Here is a 25,887-nt window from a genome sequence, read left to right on the forward strand (position 1 = left end):
TATTTCGTACAACAACATGATTCAAAACATCCAAACCCAAAAAAACCATCCAAACCAACAAAAAAAAATAATAAAAAATTCAAAATACAATCCATGCTAACGAACATTTCTATATAAAGTTGACTACTTATTCGGTTATTCCCATTCTCTCTCTTCTTCTTCATCACATCACATTTTCTCTGCAATTTCTTACTCATCTCCATTTTTCTCTCTCCTCCAGTATTCAGCTACCTCTTCAAACCCCCACTCGTAACTTTTTTTTTTTTTTTTCAAATATAAATTATACTGCATTTATTTCTCACACTCGTCCATTTTTTCTTACTATTTTCTCTCTCCTCTTCCAGATTAAACGATGTCGTATCATGGCGGTAGCAGCAGCAGCAGAGACGGTGGACAAGGCTACGGCAGAGGCAACTCTAGCGGACGTGGTCGCGGCGAGTTCGGCGGTCGTGGTCGCGGCGAGTTCGGCGGTCGTGGTCGTGGCGAGTTCGGCGGTCGTGGTCGCGGCGAGTACGGAGGTCGAGGTCAGGGCGACTATGGCGGTCGAGGTCGCGGCGATTACGGAGGTGGTAGACGTGGAGGAAGAGGCTACGGCGGTAGAAGTGGGCGAAGAGGAGGAGGTGATGGTGGTTCAGGGGCACCGGACGTCGGGATATTGACGAAGGAAAGGTGGGATGCAGCGGCGGAGGGTGTAAGGATGATCGATGCAATGAAGAAGCTGAAAGTGTCGGAGTCATCGTCGTCGTCTTCGCAAGGTCAGGGTCGAAGGATTCATGAACCGCTAGAGATACCGAAACGGCCTGGGTCTGGTACTGTTGGACTCCGTGCTGCTGTTCGCGCTAATCACTTCCTCGTTCAACTTTCTATTAATGACGACTTTTGTCACTACGATGTAATTTTACTATCTCTCTCATCTTCTCCATTTTTGTGAAAACTTTTATTCCTTGATGATCACGTCATTATTTCTGTGAATCTGGTTGAAGAATGGGTTGATGGATGTTTAAAATATGTTGAGTTTTTTTTTTTTTTTTTTTTTTTTTTTTTAAACTGGATTTTGATGGTAGTTTTGTCTTAATTTTGATACTACCTTGATTTTTGTTTTTGAGTATTTTTTTTTGTGTGTATTTTTTTTATTATTTATTACTTATTATTATTATTATCATTATTTATTTTTGAAAAAGTGGGGTTGATGGGAGTACGAAGAATGTCACAAACTCACAATATTTGTTGTAAAATGTGTGAGTAATTTTGGGTATAATGTTTTTGTGTTGCTGTTTATCAATGATTCCGATTTAAGTGAGAATGATGATCTGACGTTGTGTATTTTGGGTCCTCTTTCAAAACGATGATTCATTACACACAGAAAAAAAAAAAAAAAAAAAAAAAAAAAAAAAAAAAAAAAAAAAAAAAAACCCTCCCTAATAATAATGGTTATGTTATGATCGAATAATATTGTTGGGTTTAAACTGTTTCTGTAAAAGGGAAATGTAAAACCCACTTTTTAATTTTTTTTTTTGTTACAATTTCTGAATATTGGGTGTTATTCTGTAACGTTATGCACATTGATGGGTTTTTAACGAATTTAGCTTACACACAGTTTAATGGGTTTTTCTTTTAAAATGATGGGTTTTATGGAGTAGTTAGTAATTTATATATTTATTTGTTTTTTACTTGTTTTTTCGTGGTTATGTTGATTTGGCAGATTTTTGCGAAAGATGATCTGTAAATAATTATGCTCTTCATTTAATTGTATAACAGCTATTCATGTGTAAATGAATTCATTTTATTAGTTACAATGTTCATATATAGTAGTTGTAATTGGTAAGCTATCGTTTGGTGTAATTGTTTTTTTCTTTGAGTCTTTTTAATCTTGTTTATTTGGGGCGGTTTATTGGGTGATTCGGGTTTCAATATGGTTTATCAATAAGTATGCCTCTGTTCTAGTCTTATAGAGTTGGACTTGAACAAAGTGGTCATGTGTTATGCTGGCTAATTCAAGTCATTAAGTGGGCAATGTAATAATATTTTTCCATGTACTCCTCCATTGTGCTGTAAGGGAAGTCATTAATTGAGGATTGAAATACTTGTATTTTACTACTAACATTACATTGCTGGAAAACTGACCCCCTTATATTTAGCTTTCACTTATCTTCTCACAAGTAAAATGCTGTAAGAAAGTGAGAAGTAACATTTTGGTTCTGTGCTCTCAATAACAGACTAACAGTAAAGAGTCAGTAATTAAATTGCTATTATTTCTTGAAGCAAAATATGCAAGTTTACTTTTGGAATTCTTCGTAAGTACTGTACTAAATTTAGTCAAGGAACACTTGTTTTATTATTACTTGTACTAAATTCTTCGTGAGTACTGTATTTAGTATTTGTTTTCAAAAGGACGCTCATATCTTGATAATGGGATTGTTTGTAATGGTTTGTAGCTATGAATATTAGTATGACCAACTTTATGTCTTTTGATATCTATTAAAACTTGATGGAGCAGGTGTCAATCAGTCCAGAGGTAGCCTCCAAGAATTTTAGTAGAGAGATACTTAATAAGCTTCTACAAGATCACGAGTCATTTTTCGAGAGCAAGATTCCGGCGTATGATGGTAAGAAGAGCCTCTATACTGCAGGTCCTTTATCATTCACACCAGAGGACTTTGTCATTGAAATGAAAAAACAAAGAAGAGGCAGTTCTGAGAGGTATTTTATGCTTCTATCTCTTTGAAGTTAAAGGTTGTCTATTTATGAAAATAACAAGTTTTCGCTAACCTTGTTTGAATTGTTATGTTCGATTGTCAGTGAGGTTCAGAAATTCCAGGTTACTATCAAACTGGCTAACGAGGTTGATAAACATTTTCTGCAAGAGTACCTTGCTGGTCAATCCTCAGTTCCTCCCCAAGATGCCATCCAAGTGCTTGATGTTGTTCTTCGTGCAGCAAAGCCTCCTACAGAGTAATATTTCTAATACATCAATCTTTTTTAAGTGTTGAACTCTCATAAATTCCTGTTGCTTTTTGTATCTTGTTAAGATGCTGACAAATTTTGCTTGTTTTTTGTAGCTATGTGTTGATTGGAAGATCATTCTTTAAAGAATCACTGGGCAAGGATTCTCCTGGGGAAGGTTTAGAGTATTGGAGGGGGTATTATCAAAGCATTAGGCCAACCCAGATGGGCCTGTCTCTAAACATTGGTACACTCTTGGCTAAATTGTTGCAATGTTGTATTGGCTCTGATTGTAGTTCCACCTGTGCTAACCAGATTGACTCTTTGATATTATAGATGCATCTGCACGGCCCTTTTATGAACCAATAATGGTTGATAAATTTGTGGCTAAATATCTGAATCTGAAAGAGGGAGATTTCTCTAGGCCTTTTTCTGATACAAATCGTATCAAGGTACTGTGGTACTTGTGTTGCAGTGGTCATGTGTTGCATGACTTGCATCCATTATTTCATCATTTTCATTCTCTGTAACTTTTATGTTTGTGCTTATTTCAGGTCAAGAGGGCACTCAAAGGTATCATAGTGGAAACAAATCATTTAGCATTTAAGAAATGCTACAAAGTGATAGGCGTGTCAAGTGAATCCGCAGACCAGCTGAAGTATGATTTTGGACTATAATTTTAAGCATGTTTTGTTTGACATTGAGTGTACTAACATTCATTTGTGTTTTGATGTCTCAATTTTTGCTATTGTTTGTTGTGGAATGTGTAGTGTTATCCTTCTACCTCTCACATTTTTTTTTCCTCACCTCTTGTTGGGTTGATGCTTAATCTAACCTTACATGAAGTACATTATATAGAAACAAATTGTCTTACAGGATTTTCAATGTTGTTAGCTTGTAGATACTGTTGGAGTAATTGCGATTCTAGTAATGCAAATCGGAGATTTACCAAGTGAGTGTACGAGGAGTTAACGAGGGAGTGATATGTGCAAGCTAAAGATCTAGCGAAGGAGCTATAGCTCTAGCAAGGATAGATAGCTTTGGCAAGGCCGAGCTATAGCTCGGGTAATAGAGAGCTATAGTTCGCTGCTGCTCGTGGTCGCTGCAAGGCCGAGCTATAGCTCGGATACGAGAGAGCTATAGCTCGCTGGCCATGTGCTTGCGACAGGGGCGAGCGAGAGCTCGAGCGATAGCTCGCTGCCGTAGTTGCTCTCTGCTAGGCCGAGCGATAGCTCGCTCGACTGCGAGCGAGAGCTCGGTCGATCAGTTTGCTTTTGGGCGGTGGGCTTGCGTGGGCTAAAAGACATAATTTCTTGGCTTGTTCTTTACTCCATTATATTCATATAAATACCCTCATACCCCAAAATCAATATACGTTAATTTCATTATTGAAAATAACCAAAACACAGAAACACAAACCCACCCTTTGAGATCTGAACAGTTCTTGAGCAATTCCAACCTTTGATTCGGGTACACGAATTGCAAAGGTCGTTGTGTAAAACTTGGGGGGCGTGCGTCATCGGAAAACCTGTACCGGTGGTGGCGTATTTCGCTTCTAAGTCAGTGGGTTCCAAACCACGGCACAACAGAAGGAGGACAGGTCTATGTTTCGAGTATGGCGATCGAATTTGCTCCAAGGGAAGTTCTTGATTTGTCTATTATTATTCATGGAATCAACAGGTATTTTTCCAACAATTTAGAAGCGAAATAATATTTAATTATACTGTTGATTTCTTGAATTTGAAGATTGTCTATATTTGACGATATTCAAGAACCCTAATTCATGAAGACTATAAAATTTGGTCAACGGAATATTATTTGTGTATCTCCGGTATCGTGATGGAATTTATAATGGAAGTCCGATTCTATTTGTATAAAATTAGTTTTAATTAGAGACTCTTGCGATTAAGATCAAGACGGGTCATGCGTTTCTCAAAGATTTGATCTTGTGTTTGTTCGACGTAAATTTAAGGAAGTTTAATTCTTTATCATCTGAGACTACCAATCTAGTGGACTTTATGTCAGCATGAATTAAAAGGGAAAAACCGGAAATTTCCATTGAAGGGTCGGTGGAAGCGGTGCAATTCAAGGAGCTTATTATTTATTTGGTATTACCTAAAGTACGGTTGGAGTATCAAATCAAATGGCATTACATATGGCTTCGCTATTTAATTATAGCAAGGAATAAAATGGACTAGTGTCAGACATGTTATGATTGAAGAAATTTGTGAGTTCATGTGCTAATCAACAGATGCAATGGGTAATCTTGAGGAAGTATGCGGGTAGCTCGTGCCAAGTTTGGTAGAGTGTGTAACAAGAAGTTTGAGATGTGTGGCCATGCGAGTAGCGGACACCAGTCAAGAGTGATCAATGTCACATAGATGTCGTAGGCCGTAAGGGTTGAACAAGCTAAGTTCCTTCTCAACTTATTTGATTACCTCATGTCTAGAAGTGGCCGGGTTTTCTCCATGCTTGATAGCAGAAGTGAAAGGTATGATTTGACAAGGACTAGTAAAGTTATGCTAGTCTAAATGTTATGAACTCCACATAAGGTAAGAATAGAAAGTAAGTTTCTTTGTCTTAATTATAGCTTATATATACTGTGTTTTTGCTATGTGGGGTTAGCCTTATAGTTGTGTTGTTCACCCAAGTTGTAGTTGTCTTCCCTGAAACGTTGACAGGGTCAAGTTTTATTTTCACAAGGTGTATGATGTGAGGGTTTTCTAGCTATGAAGTTTATTCAGTAAAGTACATTTCATATGGCATGTGTGACCAGTATGTATATGTGTGGGTGACGTATAAGTTGAACTATGAGCTATGTATGTAAGTCTCTATGACTTTAATTTGACGGTTGATGTATGTGAAGTTTCTCAAGTACAATGTATATCATGTATTAACTTATTAACCTTGGTTGATCATGTCGATGCTTTTGTCTCTAAGCTTTAGTCTGGCCAAGTAGTTGAAGAGTGGATCAACTAAGGTAAGCATAATGGTTAAGGCTTGAAGTAGTTGAGTTCCGTCTTATGTTTACTTTCTTCTTGAAAGGTTTAGATGGATTGAATTCTTGGTATTCTAGTAATGGTGGATAGGAATCCGGAACCATGTAAATAGACCATGTTAAATGCTACCTGAACTAGTTTTGAAGAGAAGAAGCATGTTAGTTTGAAAGTAAGCTCTTGTTGAGTTTTATGTGCTTGAGGTTTATGTCTTGCCTTGCCATGATATGTCTTTCAGTAGTAAGTTTCTTTCAAAGAAATTGAAGGGTGTTTGTTTACATTGAAAGGAGGTTGAAGGTAAGATATTGTATTTTAACAATATACATGTAAGTTTGGTATTGACCCAATTTTGTTACTCACCTGTGTTATGAGTTTGTCTGTTTTGCAGTAAGGTTGTGTAAGCTTCCTAGCATGATTGACTAATGATCATAGGGTTTGTTGTTGATACAATCATATGAGACAACTCAAGGTATGAGGAATAACCTTCATATATTAAATTAACTTTTGTGGTTAATGTGGTGAGTGGACTAGACAAGTCATGTGGGGGTCAAGTGTCTTAATTTAATCTATGCCAAGATGAAAGTACGAAATGATGAGATGAGTGGTGAGATTCTGGATGGTAAGATCATTGAATCGACCAAGGTATGTATCGAACTCATTCTCACTATGTAGAGAATTTAATATGATGAATATGTTGATCATGTTAAAAACCAGATTTATTGGGTGTGAATTAGCTTTGATGTTTGATTCAATATGCTAATGATTTGCAAATATTTTGGTTTAAGATTTTATTCTTGACATGATGTAGCTTTGCAGAAAGGAATTTGTTCGTTCACTTAATTTGTCTAGATAGCATTGTCCAATCGTTGTTGGAGTTGGAGTGATGCAGTGGACAAAGGTTAAGTAAATAACAAAGCTTATGATTACCCTGCCAGTGTATGTTTTACAGGTTGATGGGTTGTACTTTGTTTGAGTTAATTGCAAAGCAAGTGTGACGCACTATCCGGTAGGAAGCAAAGATCATTGCTATTTAGGGATGATAAGTGTCAAGAATATAAGTTATTGCAAAGTGAACTATGGAAGTTTGTCCGTTGTGGGGGCAAGTTGATCCTCAAGTTCTCAACATTATTTTCTCAAGTGTCTTTGTGTGTGTTGATAGGAACTACGAAGGTAGTTACCTAGTAAGACAGAGCTTGTGGAAATGGTATTCTGGTGAAAGTATGTAAAAGCAGGAAGAGTCAAGCAGTTCCTTAAAAAAAAGGATGGAGCACAAGTAAGTGCTTGGTCGTCTAAGGAAATGGTGTTTTAAAACTCCCATGTGGTTTTTCATTCCAGTGACGAAGTGTCAGATAATGAGTCTACGCAATTGAGGTGATTCAGAGACAGGCTGAGTGTGGCTCTTAATGTCATTTGTCCAGATATTCTTTGAATAGGACTGATAATGACGCCGACGTAGAGGTTGAGCATACTCTTAATACCTTTATCCCGGTAATCAAGAGTGAGGAGTGATGGTGGTCTTAAGTGACCTGGACTGTCAGCTCTAAAACTGCTTGAGTAGGGAATGTGCAGTGAAAGGTACCGAAGAGATAGGTTGAGCGTAGCTCTTAATGGCTCTAGCCCAGTCGCTCAAGAGTAGGGAGTTATAGTGATCTTAAGTGATCAGGAACTATTAGCCCAGATACTACTTGAGCAGGGACCGATAGAGACACCGAAGATGAGTGCATCTTGCCCGAAAGCTCGTTAAGCTGCGGCTAGATGGTGCACTGTTGAGTGCATCTTGCTTGAAAGCTCGTTGAGCTGCGGTTAGATGGTGCACTGTTGACTGATGGAGGTTGAACTTAAATGTTCTTAATGTTTAGTTCCATTGCATAAATAGTCCTTGGATTTGCAAGGTGCATGTGAAGGTTCACATGTCTGCATGAATAGTCCTTGGATTTGCTGGGAATGCTGAGAACACCTACGTGGGTACGAAGAGTGGCGCTCTTCAAGGGAGGATTGGGCGTGATCCTTCTGAAGTACTCATGAGATCCCAAGTGTAGCCAAGATTTGCGGAATTGCTTAAGCTCTAAAGTCAAGGTATGTGTTTACAAGGTCCCTTCTTCGCTCCTAGGAATTCAAATCTTAGGATATTCACTACGGAAGTGTTGAAAACCTTGTGCACTAATGTGTTAGTTCAAATCTTCGGATACTAGCATTTAAGTACTAAGACTTTCATTTACTGTTCAGATTTCATGATCTTCTGTCCGTTTTGCATTAGTGGGGGATTGTTGGAGTAATTGCGATTCTAGTAATGCAAATCGGAGATTTACCAAGTGAGTGTACGAGGAGTTAACGAGGGAGTGATATGTGCAAGCTAAAGATCTAGCGAAGGAGCTATAGCTCTAGCAAGGATAGATAGCTTTGGCAAGGCCGAGCTATAGCTCGGGTAATAGAGAGCTATAGTTCGCTGCTGCTCGTGGTCGCTGCAAGGCCGAGCTATAGCTCGGATACGAGAGAGCTATAGCTCGCTGGCCATGTGCTTGCGACAGGGGCGAGCGAGAGCTCGAGCGATAGCTCGCACGCTAGCTCGCTGCCGTAGTTGCTCTCTGCTAGGCCGAGCGATAGCTCGCTCGACTGCGAGCGAGAGCTCGGTCGATCAGTTTGCTTTTGGGCGGTGGGCTTGCGTGGGCTAAAAGACATAATTTCTTGGCTTGTTCTTTACTCCATTATATTCATATAAATACCCTCATACCCCAAAATCAATATACGTTAATTTCATTATTGAAAATAACCAAAACACAGAAACACAAACCCACCCTTTGAGATCTGAACAGTTCTTGAGCAATTCCAACCTTTGATTCGGGTACACGAATTGCAAAGGTCGTTGTGTAAAACTTGGGGGGCGTGCGTCATCGGAAAACCTGTACCGGTGGTGGCGTATTTCGCTTCTAAGTCAGTGGGTTCCAAACCACGGCACAACAGAAGGAGGACAGGTCTATGTTTCGAGTATGGCGATCGAATTTGCTCCAAGGGAAGTTCTTGATTTGTCTATTATTATTCATGGAATCAACAGGTATTTTTCCAACAGATACAATGTCTTGTAAGCATATAAATAAATTGATAATGTCGAGCAAATTGTCTCATCTGTACATGGTTTCTTATTATCTTTGAAGCTATTGTATCTGATGTAAACTACTTCCAGTTGGGATTTCGAACTTGGAAAATACAATACTAAGCGTAATGATGTTGCATTGTAGGTTCTCCCGTGACAGTAATGACACCCAGGTGTCTGTCTCACAGTACTTTGCAGAAAAGTACAAACAGCTTAATTATCCAGCTTTACCATGCATCCAAATTGGGTCGGCTAAGAGGCATATTTATCTGCCCATGGAGGTCTCCTTTTTAATTCACTTTTCACTTTACTTTCTTTGTATCATGCGTAAATGATAAATTTTTTTCTTATTATCCTTGTAGGTCTGCAAAATTGTTCATGGTCAAAAATACCCTAAGAAATTGAGCGAGAGGCAGGTGACTGATCTTCTTAGGGCAACCTGCCAACGACCTCCTGAAAGAGAGAAAACAATCATCAAGGTAAACTTCATTGGAGAGTTTGTCATTCTTCTGTATTCTAGAATGTTTGTAGGATTTGTTATACAATGCAGTTGGTTTTACTAATCACCATTCTTTTTAATCTCTGAAGATGGTGAAAGAAAATCGCTACTCTGAAAATCGGATGGTCAAGCAGGAGTTTGGAATGAATATAACTGAAGTGCCTGTAACTGTCGATGCCCGAGTATTGCCTCCACCAAAGGTATGTTGGTTTTGTTGTTACAATCTCTGTTTAACTTTTTTTAGTAAAGCACCCCTTGCACCTGCTGACTTGACAAATTGATTCTTCCATTATCTAGCTCAAGTATCATGACAGCGGAGCCGAACAAGAAGTTGCTCCAGGGGAGGGCCAGTGGAACATGATTAAAAAAGTAAGATTTGGCCATTATAACCTTCGTGTGGTTGCAGCATTCTTTATATCTAACTGGTCAATTTGTATTTGTAGAAAATGTATATTGGTGCTACTGTGTCTCAGTGGACTTGCCTGAATTTTTCAAGACTAGATCAAGCTTCAGTGCAAAAGTTTTGCGATAAGCTGGTTGCCATGTGCTCTAGCATGGGAATGGTATGGATTCAATAGATGAAAATTATTAATTTCTTTGTGTGAATGTTTCCTTTTGTTGATTTTGTTCTGTCATTGTCAGAACTTCACCCCGAACCCTGTTCTTCGTATACGCTCTGCTTATCCTGCTCAGATTGAGGAAGCTCTTTCAGCAGTGGGAGATTATTCAGCTAAGAAGTAGACCGTGCAGTTGCTAATTATTATTTTGCCAGATGGTGCTGGGCACTATGGTATGTGAGTTTGTGACTTTGTCTATTCTCTAGATTTATATGTTGTGCTTGCTTGTTGGTTGAAAGTAATAGAGATTTCTGTATCCATGCAGGGAAAATTAAAAGAATATGTGAAACTGAGCTCGATATAGTTTCTCAATGTTGTCAGCCTACGAATGAAAATTTTTCTACCGTGCCGTGTCTTGCAAATGTGGCTTTGAAAATCAATGTGAAGGTGAGTGCTGAAAATTACGAGTCTAATGTGAGTACCTAACCACTTAATTTAGCATTTTCTTACCTACTGCTAAGCCAATGTTTGCCGCAGGCTGGAGGAAGCAACACAGTCTTGTGTGATGCGATACAGAAAAATATTCCCCTCTTGACTGATCGTCCAACGATAATTTTTGGTGCTGATGTCACACATGCTCAACCAGGGGAGGATTCTAGTGCCTCAATTGCAGCTGTATGGTTTTTCAAGCTCTGTTGTCTAGCTTTCTTGTTAGTGCTATGGATTCAAGGTGTTCAGCTGTTAATTGCTGCTCGCAATTGCAGGTTGTTGCCTCAATGGACTGGCCTGGGGTGACCAAGTACAGAGGGCTTGTTCGTGCCCAGGGTCATCGGGAGGAAATTATTAAGGATCTGTATGCATGTGTTAGGTAAAATAATTGTAAATGTTGCTCAGGAAGTTGCCAAAATCATTATTCTGACTTGTGAGTTTCTAATCTATCTCTTGTGCTTGAAGAGAACTTCTGATAGCATTCTTGGAGGCAAATAATAAGCAGAAACCTGAGAGAACTATCTTCTTTAGGTACAATTTGTTGCTCAAATCGTTTGCTGCTCAAAAACTTTGTTGTCTCTGTCATACTCACTCCTTTTTTATTGGGCAGAGATGGAGTAAGTGAAGGCCAGTTTGCTCAGGTTTTGCTGTATGAGGTTAATGTGATACGGCAGGTATCAGTCTTTTGACAGAAAATCTGAGCTTAATTTTCTAAATGAGTTTTGATTATTATGCTGTGACATGTAGTTGGTAGCAACAAGCGAGTCTGAATTGCAGTTGAAGTGCATTCTGCTGTTATTGAATATTTACTTCTGTTCAATCATTATTGTATAATGTTTTTGTTTTCAAGGCCTGCGAATCCATAGAAGCGAACTATCAACCACGTGTGACATTTGTGGTTGTGCAAAAAAGACACCACACCCGGCTTTTCTTCGTAGATGACAAAATGGCTGATAAGAGCGGCAATATTTGGCCAGGTAATTATATTTCCAAATTTATGCTATTCTTGTGAAGCACTGTCTCTATTTATTTGTGATCCTCGTAATGACTTTTTCCTATCCCAGGAACTGTGGTCGACAGCAAAATTTGCCATCCATCAGAGTTTGACTTCTATCTATGCAGTCATGCAGGGATACAGGCAAGTCATTTTGGTTGGCTTCAGACTGTCCAACGATAATTACTGGTCATTTGACTATGTGCATATTTCTGCCTAGCCATGGCCATTGATTTCACTTCCTGCAACCCAATCTTGTGGTTTTATTGACATTGTGAATGACATCACTATCATGTGCTCTACGACGAGTACTATTTTACTGCAGATTTGCTCCAGCTGCTGACCTATAGCTTGTGTTACACGTAAATACCCGTTCTTACAATTAGTTTCTCAATGAATGTAATTACAACTTACAAGATTTTCCTTTCTGATTATCAACTGTGTGTTTGAATCCTGTTTTCAGGTTTGCTAGGTGCACACGCTCAGTATCTGTAGGTAAGTGTTAAATAAAAGGTGTTTCTTTCTTTCATCACCTCTCTGTGTTAGGATACACTAACCATAAACTTTGTTTGGCAGTTCCCCCAGCTTATTATGCACACCTTTTGGCTTTCCGTGCTCGGTATTATGTTGAAGGTATGACCACATCTGATAGTGAATCAACAAGTGCCAAAGATCTGACCAAGGACAAAAAACAAGAGGTTCAGCCGCTTCGAGAGATCAAGAAAAATGTGAGGAATGTCATGTTCTATTGCTAGGAGGAATTGCAGCATCCTCTACCTGTTACTAGTTTTTGCAGTTTTCACTTGTTTTCGGGAGCTATGAAGTTCGAGTTATGTGGGTGGAAAATGTGCCCAGGAGTTTTAATGTAAGGTGCACTTTTGAAAACACTGAAGTTTGGTCTAGTCTCAAGTTTTACACTGTTAAAGTTTTTGTTGAGAATGTGAAGACTAATGTTTTGAAGTGTCAATATTTGGTCAAGACTTTATCAGTTAATTTTGGAATATGTTACTGTTTTCTAATTGTTAGCTACTGTATAGAAGTAACACTTACTAATATTACTACTACCGACTAAGCAGTACCTACTATTTTACATATCACCTTTTTTTTTTCTTTCTTTCTTTTTAATTTCACATGTTTTTTTTGAAAGATAATTTCACATGTTTGACATTAGCAGAGTTTATAAAATTTGATATCTTTAGTTGGCCTAAATTAAACAAGATCTATTATGATATGATCGGTGGATTTTGATATTTTAAATATTGCAAAATAGATGAACTTGTTTTTTATGCTCATATTTTGTGATTGATCAAGATAGGAGCTGATTTCCAGCTATCCAATTTTTTCTTACAACCATGTTTCAAGCTATTTCCCAAGCCAATAGCTTGAAATAGGAGTGAGTTTAAGGTCTTGTTTAGTAAAGAACTTTTAGCTTATTGAATCTATTAGAGTCGTTTGACCATTATCAAAAAGTTAATTTTAGTGTTTGGTAAAAAGCTTACTAAAAGAGCTTTTTGAACTCAAAAAACTTTTTTTTTTTTTTAAAGTTGTTACATATAATAAACAATTATTTATCAAACACTTTTATACAACCATCTATTTACAACCACCTAGTTAATTTAGTTGATACAATTAGCTAATCAAACCAAAGAGGGCCTAAATGACTTAAATGATTTCCCCCAATGTATCTTAGTGTTTCTTTCCCCAATGCTTGATCACAATTTCATGAATGACTAGTAAGGTTACTTAACCATAGTTCCTATTATCTATCATTGAATCTACTACCTTTTGTCTTAGCAAGTTTACATGATTATGTATGGTAAGATCCAAGATTCGATCATGTAACGTCAAATGTAACACTATTAAGGTGGCGTTTGGAATAAATTCCGTAAACGGAATGGAAAGGATTTATATAAGTAAGGGAAAGGGTTATAATACAAGTTACCTTTGTTATATATATGTTTTATATCTTTATGGAATGAAAACAAATTGAGGAGTTAATGATTGAGGAGGGAAACACATTTTGTTTCCACTAGTTGGGTAAGGGTAACAATTTGGGGGATTTTGTTACCCTTTGAAAACGGTATTTGTTACTTGTAGCTCATACCAAACTAATAGAAAGGAAACACTTATTTGTTTATGTTTCCTACATTACAAATTTTCATACCAAACACCCCCTAATTGTCTCAATATACTATGTGTTTGGGCATACAATTTTTGGTCTAGACTCCAGCCTGATTCGAAGCTTTGGTCTAAAATCGACCAATTCATTAGGTTCAATCTAAACTAACACACACATACAACATTCAATTGAATCAAGCAAAGGTTTTATTCATTATAATTTATAACTGCAATTGTTGAATAAGTTGTGCATTGTAACAGTCTCACAATCAATAAATACCAATTCATAAATTCATTCCAATTATAAAAACTTAGTTTTCCTTTTACAATTAATAACCGTTGAAAAACGTAGTAGTGACGTAAACAACTACTCTACTTAATTTAGAAGTCCCCTAAAATTTCCCGGCAAACTTTTTAGACGGCGGCCTAATCCTTTCCTATCTAATTTCTGCAAAACCCTAATTTCAAACTTTTCTCTCTCCTCCGACAAAATCATCTCAAAAATCCTCAATTAATCCAGTTTGTTTCGAGATTCAAGCTCAAATTAGGGTTCTAATTGATGTAATTTGCTGCTAATTGCTTTAATGGCGGAAGATAGAGACGAGGAGAGCGATTACACTTCGGATGATGAAGGAACTGAGGATTATCGAAGAGGAGGTTATCACGCAGTTCGAATTTGTGATACTTTTAAAAATGGAAGATATGTGATTCAGAGGAAGCTTGGTTGGGGCCATTTTTCCACTGTTTGGCTTGCTTGGGACACTCAGAATTCTGTAAATTTCTTCTCTATTGATCTTTAATTTATTGCGATTTGTTCGTTTTTATGTGGTTTGAAATTTTGGTTGAATAATTTGTGTTCTTCGCTCTGTTATTGATTCTCTATACTTTGTTTTTTCTGCTGAATTAGTGAGTTTGATATGAATATTTGGTATTTAAGATACTGAATGTTTTTTAAGTTAGCAAAATAGTGTTTATAATGAATGAAATGTGAAAATACAATTAGCAGTAGATTTGCAATTAGAATGAGGGTAGGTAACTTCCAGAGTTGACTTGGAGATTGATATAAGTTTTTGTGGAAATTATAGTTGCTGATGAGTAGGTTGCAGCAGCATTGATGCTGAGAGTGATGTGCGGAGACGGGAATGTGAATTGGAAGTTGGAAACGTAGAAAATGTGGCATCGTGTATTTTCGAAAAATGAATTAAGGAAATGGCTATAAAAGTACAAATTATGAGAGTGTAAGGTAGTCAGAACTCAGAAGTTTGTTTTGTGAATAGCTATTGGAAAGGCTACTTTTGTGTATCTTTAACTAGACAAGGGATTTTGGGAGCCAAAGGTGATTCTTGATGACTGAAAGTGTGAACATATAGGTAAAGGTCCGGTTATCTGCTTTTGATTTTGTAGTATGTATCTGAAACGAGGAAACATGATTTTTCATGTAACACTCCTTGAGATTAAATATGTTGTATCTCAGATTAAGAAAATCAGAAGTGAAAGGCTGAAGTATAAAGAAATCTTGTATTGACTTTTTTGGATTCATGTCTATGGTGATGTTTGAATAGGTTGATAATATGCTCAAGGATTATTGTTAGGAAAATGATTTATGATTTTGTCGCTGCAATTTTCTCACTTAAAATAGGAAAATAATTCTTTTCCGTTACTAATGAACATAAAAATACTATTACTTGCCTCTGGTAGATGTATGTAGCTCTGAAAGTTCAAAAAAGTGCAAGACATTACTCGGAGGCTGCAATGGATGAAATAAAAATTCTCAAATTGATCGCAGATGGTGATCCTGATGATAAAAAGTGTGTTGTGAAACTTTTGGATCATTTTAAGCATTCAGGTCCAAATGGGCAGCATGTGTGTATGGTGTTTCAATATTTGGGGGACAACCTCCTGACCCTTATCAAGTATTCAGATTACAAAGGGATTCCACTTCACATGGTTAAAGAAATTTGTTTCCACATTTTAGTTGCTCTGGATTATTTGCATCATCAACTGTCAATGATACATACTGATCTTAAGCCAGAGAATGTCTTACTATTGTCCATGATGGATCCATCAAAAGATCCTAGGAAGTCAGGCGCATCTCCATTGCTTCCAGCTAGTAAATGTAAACCTAAGACTGAAATGGAGCCTCCGGTAACTACTGAATCCACAAATGAGAACTTGACTAAGAACCAGAAAAAAAAGATTAAGAAGAAGGCCAAGCGGACTGCACAGAAGGGTACTGGAGAAGAAACCTCTGGGGATTCTGAATCCAGCATTGGATTGCCCGGTCTAGAATTATCTAGTCATGAAGTGAAATTAAATGGAAACTCTGCTGAACAAGGAAAGAAGAGTAATAGAGGACTCAGTCGTGCCACAAAACAAAGATTATTGAACTCAGTAGACGCTAAATGCAAGTTGGTTGATTTTGGAAATACTTGTTGGACATACAAGCAGTTCACATCGGATATTCAAACCAGGCAGTATAGAAGTCCAGAGGTTATTCTTGGATCCAAGTACTCAACTCCAGCAGATCTATGGTCGTTTGCCTGCATATGTTTTGAGCTTGCCACTGGCGATGTTTTGTTTGATCCTCATTCTGGAGACAAGTACAGTAAGGATGAGGTATGGCTTCTAGTATCATTTTATGTCCCTTGATAGAAGACCTTCTTTTCTTTCTTGAATTATGGAATCATGTTTCTGTGAATGGATTGGATGCTAAATGAATCTTTTCTCAAGGATGAAGATTATTTCCTAAATTCCTCAAAGGATTTTTTTTTTTTTTGGCATATTGCTAATTTTGTTGATAGTGAATGTTGTCTATTTATAGTAATTCTTCCTTGAAATCCTTTTGTGGACTTCTATTTACTGACAAGTGAGTGAACTGTTAAACTTGAGAGCTTATCTTGTATCCCGTTCACTGCAATTACCTGTCATTGAGTTGTTATCTCAGTTCCAGATTGTTATAAATTAACCTATTAGAACATTCATCCGAAAACTATAGCTTGACATGCCTTATATTTACGATGTATGAAGCTGTTGTTTACTTTTGTTGTTTACTGTTTCTATGATTCCTGTAAATGTTGAACTCTTTCTGTGCAAGGGTCGTATTTAGGTTGTGAGCATTGATTTATTGGTTCTGTCTTTTTTCTTTTGGTTTTTATCAGCAAGATTTGGGTAAAATTGTTAATGATGTGAGCATATCTTTTGATTGGTGGTCTGTGGCTTAGATCTTTTGAGCACTGCCTCAGTGGGTTGACCTGGCCAGGAGTATGTGTAATGGCTAATGGGTATCTTAATGGCCAAGAATTTATGCCGATGTCAAAACCTCTGTGAATATGTATCTTTCAGCGACTAGTTTAAATCAGTGACTTATGACTATAACGTTATTCCGCAGGACCACCTTGCTCAGATGATGGAGCTGTTGGGCATGATGCCTCGCAAGGTAAACTAATATGTTCTTCCTTTATTGTTTTTGTTTCCTTGAATCTTTTGTTCTTTTTGATGTATTTGTCATGGTTTCTTTATTGTAAATTTTTGAGAAGACAGAATATTTAAACCTTGTTGCAACTTGCATGTTGATTTTTGTGAATACTGTTTGAAATTGCACAACTTTTGCAGGTAGCTCAAACCGGACGTCGTGCAAATGAGTTTTTCAACAGAAATGGGGATTTAAGACACATTCGTGATTTAAAAATTTGGCCACTCAATAAAGTGCTTGTTGACAAGTATGGTTTTGGGGAGCAAGATGCGAAGGACTTGGCAGATTTCCTCATCCCTATCCTTGATTTTGTTCCTGAGAAGAGGCCAAAAGCTGCACAATGCCTTAATCATCCATGGATTAGTTCAGGTCCTCAGCTTTCGATTCTTAGCAGTCAAGTCCAGGCTGCAGGTAGTGAAATTTGTGATGATAAAAAGGCAGAGATTGGGGATAGAGGGGATATTGAAGCTGGAGTGAGGAATCTGGTTCTTGATACTGACTGCAACATGACAGAAGATTTGAAACCTATCTCTATCTTGTCAACGACAACTGCAGGCTAGTTTGTGCTTAAATTGGTCCTGTTCTGTTTCCAGCTTCAAATTATGCTTCTTATAGGGGGCAGTCTGAATTTTTATTGAAGTACTTGTCAAGTTGTCATGTGGCATGTGCTTAACAAGACATACTTCGGATCATTGGTAGACGGCGCTGGAGGTATATATGATTGGCTGAGCATTTTCAGTTACATTATATAATGCAGTGGGGCTAGTAAAGGAATGATGTACCTGTCGGGAAAAAAGGAAGGATGTGAAAGTAGTCTTCCAAGCATCCTTCCTAGTTCTGGGTCAAATTTGGTTCTAATTTTTGCCGGATATCAAATGTACATTTGAGTGGGATTATACAACTTTGGAGCTTGTTTCTTTTACACTTCCTGCATTTTATATACTGCTATTTGAACTTCCATTTTTATTTATTTATATTTTTTTTGGCGGTGGGTCTCCAACATATGGCGGTAGCCCAAGAGTTTAGAAATTCATGAAGTGAGCAGAAAACCTGCGCCAAGGATAATTCCTTATGGAGGAGGGTGGTGTTAAAACTTTGAGACATTTTCTTATGGTATGCAAAATGAGAAGATGGATGGGGGAGGAGATTTGGGGATAAATAGTTAAGTGGCGGAAGGGAGTTCATAATGAATGGCAAGAGCGACATATTGCCAAATTCAGCATTCCAAATTATATCCAAAATATGAATTCATACAACAGCCAGCAGAGCAAGGGGTTCTTACATATCTTAAGAAGGTAATGCCTTTGACTCTCAGTGAAATTTATTTTCGTTGTGAAATGTAGTTTTGTCATGTAAAGATGCTTTCATGAAGAAATCAAGATATGTTCAACCTGTTATATTAATGCAGCAACAATCCAACTCAGTAACTCGTAGATGACCTGATGCAAATGTTTTAATTCCTTGTGACAGATCTTTGCCTATGAATACTAACATGGCAACAAATCGAGGTCCTAAGGAGCAGTAATAGTTCCTTGAATATTTTGATCTCATTCTCGGTGTCCCTTATAGTACATACGAGATGTCCTTTGAGGCAGCTGCATTACAGTAAGAGTACAATATCAGCTGTTTCAAGGCGTGATGACTACGAACATCTGGAATTATCAGGTGGAGGAATCCACTTGATGTTCTTTGGATGATCATACATTCTCCATATAACACAAGACATTTATAAATTATGCTATACTAAAAATGTGTAAATCAAAGCAGCAAAACTGACCTCGACAAATTACCATAAATAATTATCAGGAATATTCACAAGAACCTCGAATGAAATCTAAAGTTTGTAAGTGTATATCAACAACACTTAATAGAGTATCCTTACCCAAAAGAAAGGTTGTGAGTCATTGGTACTTGGTAGTTGACTCATTTAAATAGTATGCATGTTAAATACGAGTAATTTTGTTAACTTTCCTTATCATTTTTCCTCGCCATTCATGCAACTATCGAGTGAAGCGACTCCCTAATAGTGATATTTAACCAATTATAATGCATCCTTCCAATTGAGGTAGAGATATTGCTACAATTTGTATGGGTGGAGTAAAATTAGAGAGCATGACTAGAACTCCTCTCAACCTCAATCTAGATATAAGCCATTTAAAACGTTAGTGTTAAGAAATTAAATATTCCCCTCCATTCTATAAAGTTAGGCCTGTTTCTCTTCAACAACAAAAATAAAGTTTTAGTCCCAAAAATAATATTTAGTTTAGTAAAAATCAGTAATTGTATAGAAGAAATAAAATGGCAAACCAATAAAAATAATTTCAGAATAGTTAATTAATTTCAATTCATTAAAAATAATCTAAGTTCAACAATAATAATTTCAGTTCAATAAAAATAATTTCACTTCAACAAAAAAAAAAAAGTTGAAAAAAAGGTCTTATACTCACTTTTATTCTATGCAATCTTGAATAACTTTGATCATTTACATCTTTAATTATGTGGAATTATAAAACATGAAAATTTGATATTTTTAAAATAAAAATTGAAACAAATCTAATTACATATTATAGAGTACATCCTACATTCCTACATGACCATGTAAGTGAATACAACATTCAAGTATAATTTAACAATCAAAGTTATAAAAATTTAACCACACGAACAGACAATAATAACTGAGTGGAACTTTATGAAACAAATGTAGTACGAGTAGTATTATCAGTGATAATAAACATTGTGTTCATACAGAGTATATGACAATAAATACTTGTATATACGATATACCATTATAGTACAGAATGCTTCTTAGTATGGTAGAACAAATTTTATATACCAACAATAAGTTAATAACAAAATTAATTGACTTTGAAATAGGAGATTAGAGTACTTGACTAGTTGTCCGACTTCCAGGCATGAGGTCAGGAGTCGAATCTCACCAAGCTCATTCCAGGAGGGATTTCCTTTAAATTCTCCCTTTCTAGGATGAGCCTTCTTCTTACAAAAAGAAAAAAGAGAAGAAAAAAAAGAAAAAGAAGATTGATTGACCTATATCTGGAATTAGACTATTAGAGGGACTAATTCACAATTTGTTTCAAAAAGGTCAAGTAAAAATTGGGCACAGGAATGAAACGGATGAAATCATAAGCCAAACAGCTTGCTTTATTTAGATATTCTGTGATCTTGTCAATTACTACCAGAAATAATGAGTTTTTTACATGAAAAATACATGTAGTAATACACCCCCCGTTTACATGATCTCTCTTCTACACTTATACCGCCTTCCACCCTAAAATTACAATACAATTAAATTAAGCTAGCTAACCTAGTGAAGCAGCCCAACAATGAGATGATTACACTAAACTAAGATACCCAATTTACTTTGATTTTTTAGAGAACCAAGCTACAATATTTTCCTCTTCTTGAGGTATACATACATAAGGTAAAATCCAACCACAATACCAATCATGATCCCTGCTGTTGTCGTCCAAAATGCAAACTGCATCAAAAGAGCGGACTATTAATTCCACCTCAGATTGAAAATCGACAAACAAACAGTGCCTTAAATGAATATGCACATTTTTTTAAATGAACATGATCGTGATCCATACAATACTTGTCTTGTATGTAACAAAAGTCATTATGAGTATATAATCATAAATATTTTGGAAATTGGTGTTAGTAGAAAAAGAATATAGATTGTGACTTGTTTTAAAAAAATATATAATGAAAAGTGTGAAATTAAGTGAGCATTTGAAGGGAGAAGATTTCAGGGTTTACCTATATCTTAGGCATGCAATCTACTTAGATCTCATATTTACAAAGAAGCTATATTGTAGTGAAATACATGTACCTTTGAAATAATGATGTTTCAAAATATAACTAGACTACCAAAGACATACCACATGTTCTTCAAGATAGGACCTCAAATTCATGCCAAATATGCCTGCGATCAAAGCTCCAATTGCTACGCAGAATGTGCCTACTTGGAGGAGTAACTCCACTTTGCTTACTTCGAGTCTCCGGGAACTGAATTATGAGAAAACATTTCTGTCATTAGCAAATGTCCACAACAATAACTAAAGTCTAAGGAGCAAAAAATGATATAAGAGCATAAACGATCAATATATACACGCTTCTTGATTTGCCATAAAAATGATCTTGCTCTTTAAGTTGAGGAATAATGGGTAGGCAGGGCTAACATTGTATGCAAGTTCTGGGAATACTAACTTCGTTAATCTAAATTAACAAGTTTAACATTACGGTTTGGGAAGTAAGAGACATGCCTCGAGCCTCCAATTGCACAAGAGTATCCCCAAAAGAATGAAGGACAGGGGTACAGAAAGTATTCCCAAAACTGACCTTAAATTTACAGCAATGGAGTCTTCCATCTCTTTGGCAGAGTCAAGAAGCCTTTCAGCTTGACCATGGATAGATTCACACCTGCAAATGCAAGCAATGAGATTCGTCTCACAACTCTAAAACTTTCGTAAAATGAATAGGAGCTCTCTTAGACTAGCTTCCCCAAAACACACTACATATCATTGCAGATTTGAAAGTGTTACAGCCTACTAGTCTGCATGATGCATATGAAAGATATTAAATAATGTACGGAATTACTGAAATCAAGTAGATCATTCTGGCAACATACAGTACAAGCATTCTTAATAAACTGCCTGGTCATATTACCTCTGAAGATAATTTTCCAACAACATTTCAATTTCTTCCTCCTCTTCTGCATCAGACACAATATGTTAGAATCCCATTTCAAAGATTTCATGATAAGTGCACACAACAATTTTCCCCTTTTGACTCACCCTCTGCAATATCTTTGTCCAAGGCGACTGAGCATTCTAAGGAGTGAGTAATTCTATCAACTGTGCAATTCCTTCCCATGATACATATCCTGCGTAATTCCTGCGTGTCTTCCAAAAGATCAAGCAGCATCTGCCTGAGATCCCCAGCTCGAGATCCCAACTCAACCTTGTCAAATAAAAAAAATATATTTCAGGTTGTTTATTGCTAAAATGGAAGTGCTACACTGCTTGTTTATTGAAAAAACGACAAGACATACCAATGTTTGCTTGCTAGTGCGAAGTTGTTCCAAGATATCACCTGTTAATCGATTAGGGAGAACCTCAAGTAGTGATTGAACCTGAGATGCATGAAAGAATACTTTCTTACAGTTTGGAATGGAATTACAAAACCAAAGGAATATAGAATAAGTGAATAACCCCAATCTCTAATGATTTTCAGAAATTTAAGAATAAGTTGGCATAACTTTCCTATTGAAGGACAAAGCTAGCTAAGTGATAAACACCCAAAACACAATTGGAATACAATTTTAGTTTCCAAGTTCTGGATTGCCAAGATATCAAATAAGAAAATAACAAAAGCTATACTCACTGTGTTGCCATACTCACACGAGGTTCAATTTCCATCATCCTTTGCTCATAGCGCTGTATTCTTGAAACCAAGGCTGCTTCGACAACCTAGAAACGTTAACCCTCAGAAGTTTGGAATTCTAAAGTATTGCATAGTATAACTAGATATTTCAACTAGTAAGAAATCATCCGACATTTTAAAGCAAACTTCACCACATAATAAAGTTTCTAGTCCATATGGACAGATTAGAGCCTAAGATAAACAAATTCATGACATTAAAATTTACCTCCAGTACAAATGGCATAGACAGTACTCCATTTGTGTTTACAGACTTTAAACGAGGCAACAACGAGTCAATGAAAGCTTTTCCTCCCCTCCTGAGATGATTAACAAATACACACATGCATTGTTAATTCATGTTGAAAGGTACGTTAGAAATCAGCAGAGAAATAATTTTCAAACAGCAAAAGCAATTCTGTAAGGAAATAAATTTACCGGTTATAGTTAAATATGAGAACACGTTCCTGCATCACTATCGCCCTTAATGAACCCAAATTCAGTAGAATAGCATGCTCCCGAACCTATAACATATGTTCAAATGGATGATAAATCTGAACATACGAAATAAAACCTGAAATTGCAGCAGTGAAAAGGGTTTCGAGCCAACATAAGCAATTTGATAGGTTGTAACCCAAATCAGTAAACTGCCATTAGTTCATTACTTAGTTTGTTCAAACATGTAGTATTGTGAGTATTGTCTATGACTTTTTACTTAGTTTATTTTACTTCCTTTATTGGCCTCAATTACTTGTATAAGCAGTAAGAGATCTGATTATGTACCAGTAACGATGGCATCGAGTTTGTCAACCACAAGGACGGATCAACACTGCGAATATCACGAGGACGAAGACCTGACAATAAACAAGCTCATAAGCAACTGGCCAAAGTTGCAAAAACTAATTATCAAGTTAATAGTCATGTTGATCATGTAATTTGAACTAGTAATACGACAACTAAATTCGAACAAAGAGACCATGTATGATCTCAAACTCACCACTAGTTTTCAGCAAATTCCTTCTATTAATCGTTTTCGTCGATACCATTCCATCCGACTTCACCTCCACCACCTATTCATCCATTACATCAGAACATAATATAATCGAATTCAACATAACAAAATGATTTTAAGAACAAGCTACTAAAATTGCACATCAAGTGACATTTTCGTAAATAAATCAACAACTTCACGCGCATTTTATAATTAAAAATTATTGATCCTCCTTACGAAACTGTCATTTGATTTGCATTCTTTGTTAAGTAGTAACAACATTGATAAACTTGGATTTACTCCGATTATAAGCATTAATTAGTAGAATTATTCACAAAACTACTGGTGAAAGTTATGAACAAACCTGATAAACAGGCTCAGGAATTCCAAGAGGAGAAGGAGGAGGCGAAGAATTCACTTTGGGAACATCATTACCAGAAGCAGAATAATGCTCAACTTTAACATTACCAGCAATTTCTCTGTCATCAAAATCAACAACACTGGAACCATCACGAGTCTCGGAATCGCTAATCTGATCTTCGGCAGTAGATTTGGCGAAGCATCTAGATTTCGGCGTAGATTTTACGGCAACAGAGAGGTTGAAGTTGCGGTGGAGAGAGAGGGAGAGGGAGGGAGTTGAACATGGCGGACGAAGGAAGAGGAGGTCGGAGAAGAGGTGAGAGGGTGGAGGAGAGAAGAGGGAATGCGGTGGTAGAGATGGCGGCGAGGAAGTTGTTGTCGCCGGAAACATGGAGGTTGTGGAGTTGGGAGTATGATCATCAACAGAGGAGAGAGAGAAAGAAGGAGGGATTTGATTTGAGGATAAAGTGTTTGGCGGATAATGTTGTTGTTATGTTAGTACAGTAGTCAATTTTTGAATATGTGGGGTTTATAGTTTCTGTGGCTTTGTGGTTGTAATTGTAATTCGTCATTCTAAACAATAAAACAATGTAGTGCCAAAGGGGAATTTTTTTTGAGTTTTGATCACGCAATCTAAGTGGGTAGCAACTAGCACCGAGTGTTAACGAGTAAAAATGAGATCGGGTTAACTTGAGAGTTGAGATAACAAAATAATGGCTTTTTACAGTGTCACCATAACATGATGATGTGTTAAGTTATAATTGGTCAAATTTTAATTAATTTTTAAAAGGCTAAATGTACTATACATGTATATATACTTGGAAATACATGTATTTTTATAAATACATCATTATAGTTTTTGTTAAAAAAAAATCATTTCTAAAAATTTAATTAAATTATAATTATAATTCTGAAAATCAAACCTAAAAAAAAAAAAAAAATTAAAAAAAAAACTGCAAATAAAATATTCAGTGATCTTCAATTGTGTTCATCATCGTTAATGGACATTTTTTTTATGATCTTCCTCCTGGGCAATTAGGGTGCAGCAATTAGGTTGCATGTTCTGTTGGGTTTTAGGTACTTTAATGTGGAATTTCACGAATCATATTCGTTTGCACCTAAACAGAATCTACAAGCATAACACATAAAGAATCACATAATACATACCTGTGACGCGTGATTTCCACAAGCGATTGACTTACAATTAGGGAGATAATAGAGCCCCAAGCGTTGCTCCTCTACTTAGTCCACGGGATAGGATTGAACCTCCACTACTGCTAGGTAGTTGGGCACGAACACTTCGAAGCACCTTCTACGGAGAGGGGAGGAGAAAACCGACCACGAACACCACCGTGCACCACCTTGCACTAGGTTGCCGTACAGTTGTACCGATGGGAGGAAGGGAGTAAGGAGAGAGATTGCGTGAGGCTAGGGTTTGCTAGTCAATTCTCAATTGATTGGTTAAGTGTGTTCAATCAAACCCTAGGCAAGGCATCTATTTATACATCATATGTATATTTAGAATCCAAACCAAGCCCACAATACTCTCTCTTTACAACCCATATGGCCGGCCACTCCATGAGGCCCATTAATGGGCTTCTTTCTTTTGTTCAATCCAGCACCCTTTTGTGCGACCTTATAGGATCCATTCTATTGGGCTTTGGACTATTTGACTAGCCCAAAGATCATTGATCACGTCTAACAACAGATAATGACGACCTAAAAGAACGAACTTAATTATCTCCATAATTCGATCCATTGTATATCTAGTAATTGCACTTGACGAAGACATAAATCCTTCAATCTCCCACTTGTCTGAGACAAGTGTGAAATATTCAAATTCCTTAAGTCAATATGTGTCGATTTGATAATATGATTGCATCACATGTCGAGATCATATTAATCTACAAATCTTTTCTTGAAATCTGAGTTAGAATT

At 36.8% G+C, this 25,887-nt stretch overlaps 2 protein-coding genes and 1 pseudogene across 2 annotated transcripts; 2 read left to right on the forward strand and 1 right to left on the reverse strand.

The window, feature by feature from the left end:
- Positions 1–641: 641 nt before the first annotated feature.
- Positions 642–12,564, forward strand: LOC145587839 (protein argonaute 5-like; annotated as a pseudogene).
- Positions 12,565–14,027: 1,463 nt separating this feature from the next.
- LOC145589609 (uncharacterized) lies at positions 14,028–18,117 on the forward strand. Its single transcript, XM_081646259.1, has 4 exons — positions 14,028–14,460; positions 15,386–16,303; positions 17,076–17,123; positions 17,300–18,117. The coding sequence occupies exons 1-4, from the start codon at positions 14,272–14,274 to the stop codon at positions 17,717–17,719; spliced, it is 1,575 nt and encodes a 524-aa protein (XP_081502385.1). The 5' UTR covers positions 14,028–14,271; the 3' UTR covers positions 17,720–18,117.
- A 2,166-nt stretch (positions 18,118–20,283) lies between these two features.
- Positions 20,284–24,442, reverse strand: LOC145587840 (magnesium transporter MRS2-11, chloroplastic-like). Its single transcript, XM_081644516.1, has 12 exons — positions 23,954–24,442; positions 23,596–23,668; positions 23,382–23,452; positions 23,037–23,122; positions 22,828–22,918; positions 22,580–22,648; positions 22,231–22,311; positions 21,974–22,139; positions 21,846–21,891; positions 21,519–21,599; positions 21,059–21,185; positions 20,284–20,655 (listed from the first exon to the last, which is right to left on the reverse strand). Exons 1-12 carry the CDS (start codon positions 24,338–24,340, stop codon positions 20,560–20,562), a joined length of 1,374 nt encoding a protein of 457 aa, XP_081500642.1. The 5' UTR covers positions 24,341–24,442; the 3' UTR covers positions 20,284–20,559.
- Positions 24,443–25,887: the final 1,445 nt, after the last annotated feature.

The sequence above is a fragment of the Chenopodium album genome, chromosome 17 (genome assembly GCF_948465745.1).
Source record: "Chenopodium album chromosome 17, dcCheAlbu1.1, whole genome shotgun sequence".
Lineage (NCBI taxonomy): Eukaryota > Viridiplantae > Streptophyta > Magnoliopsida > Caryophyllales > Amaranthaceae > Chenopodium > Chenopodium album.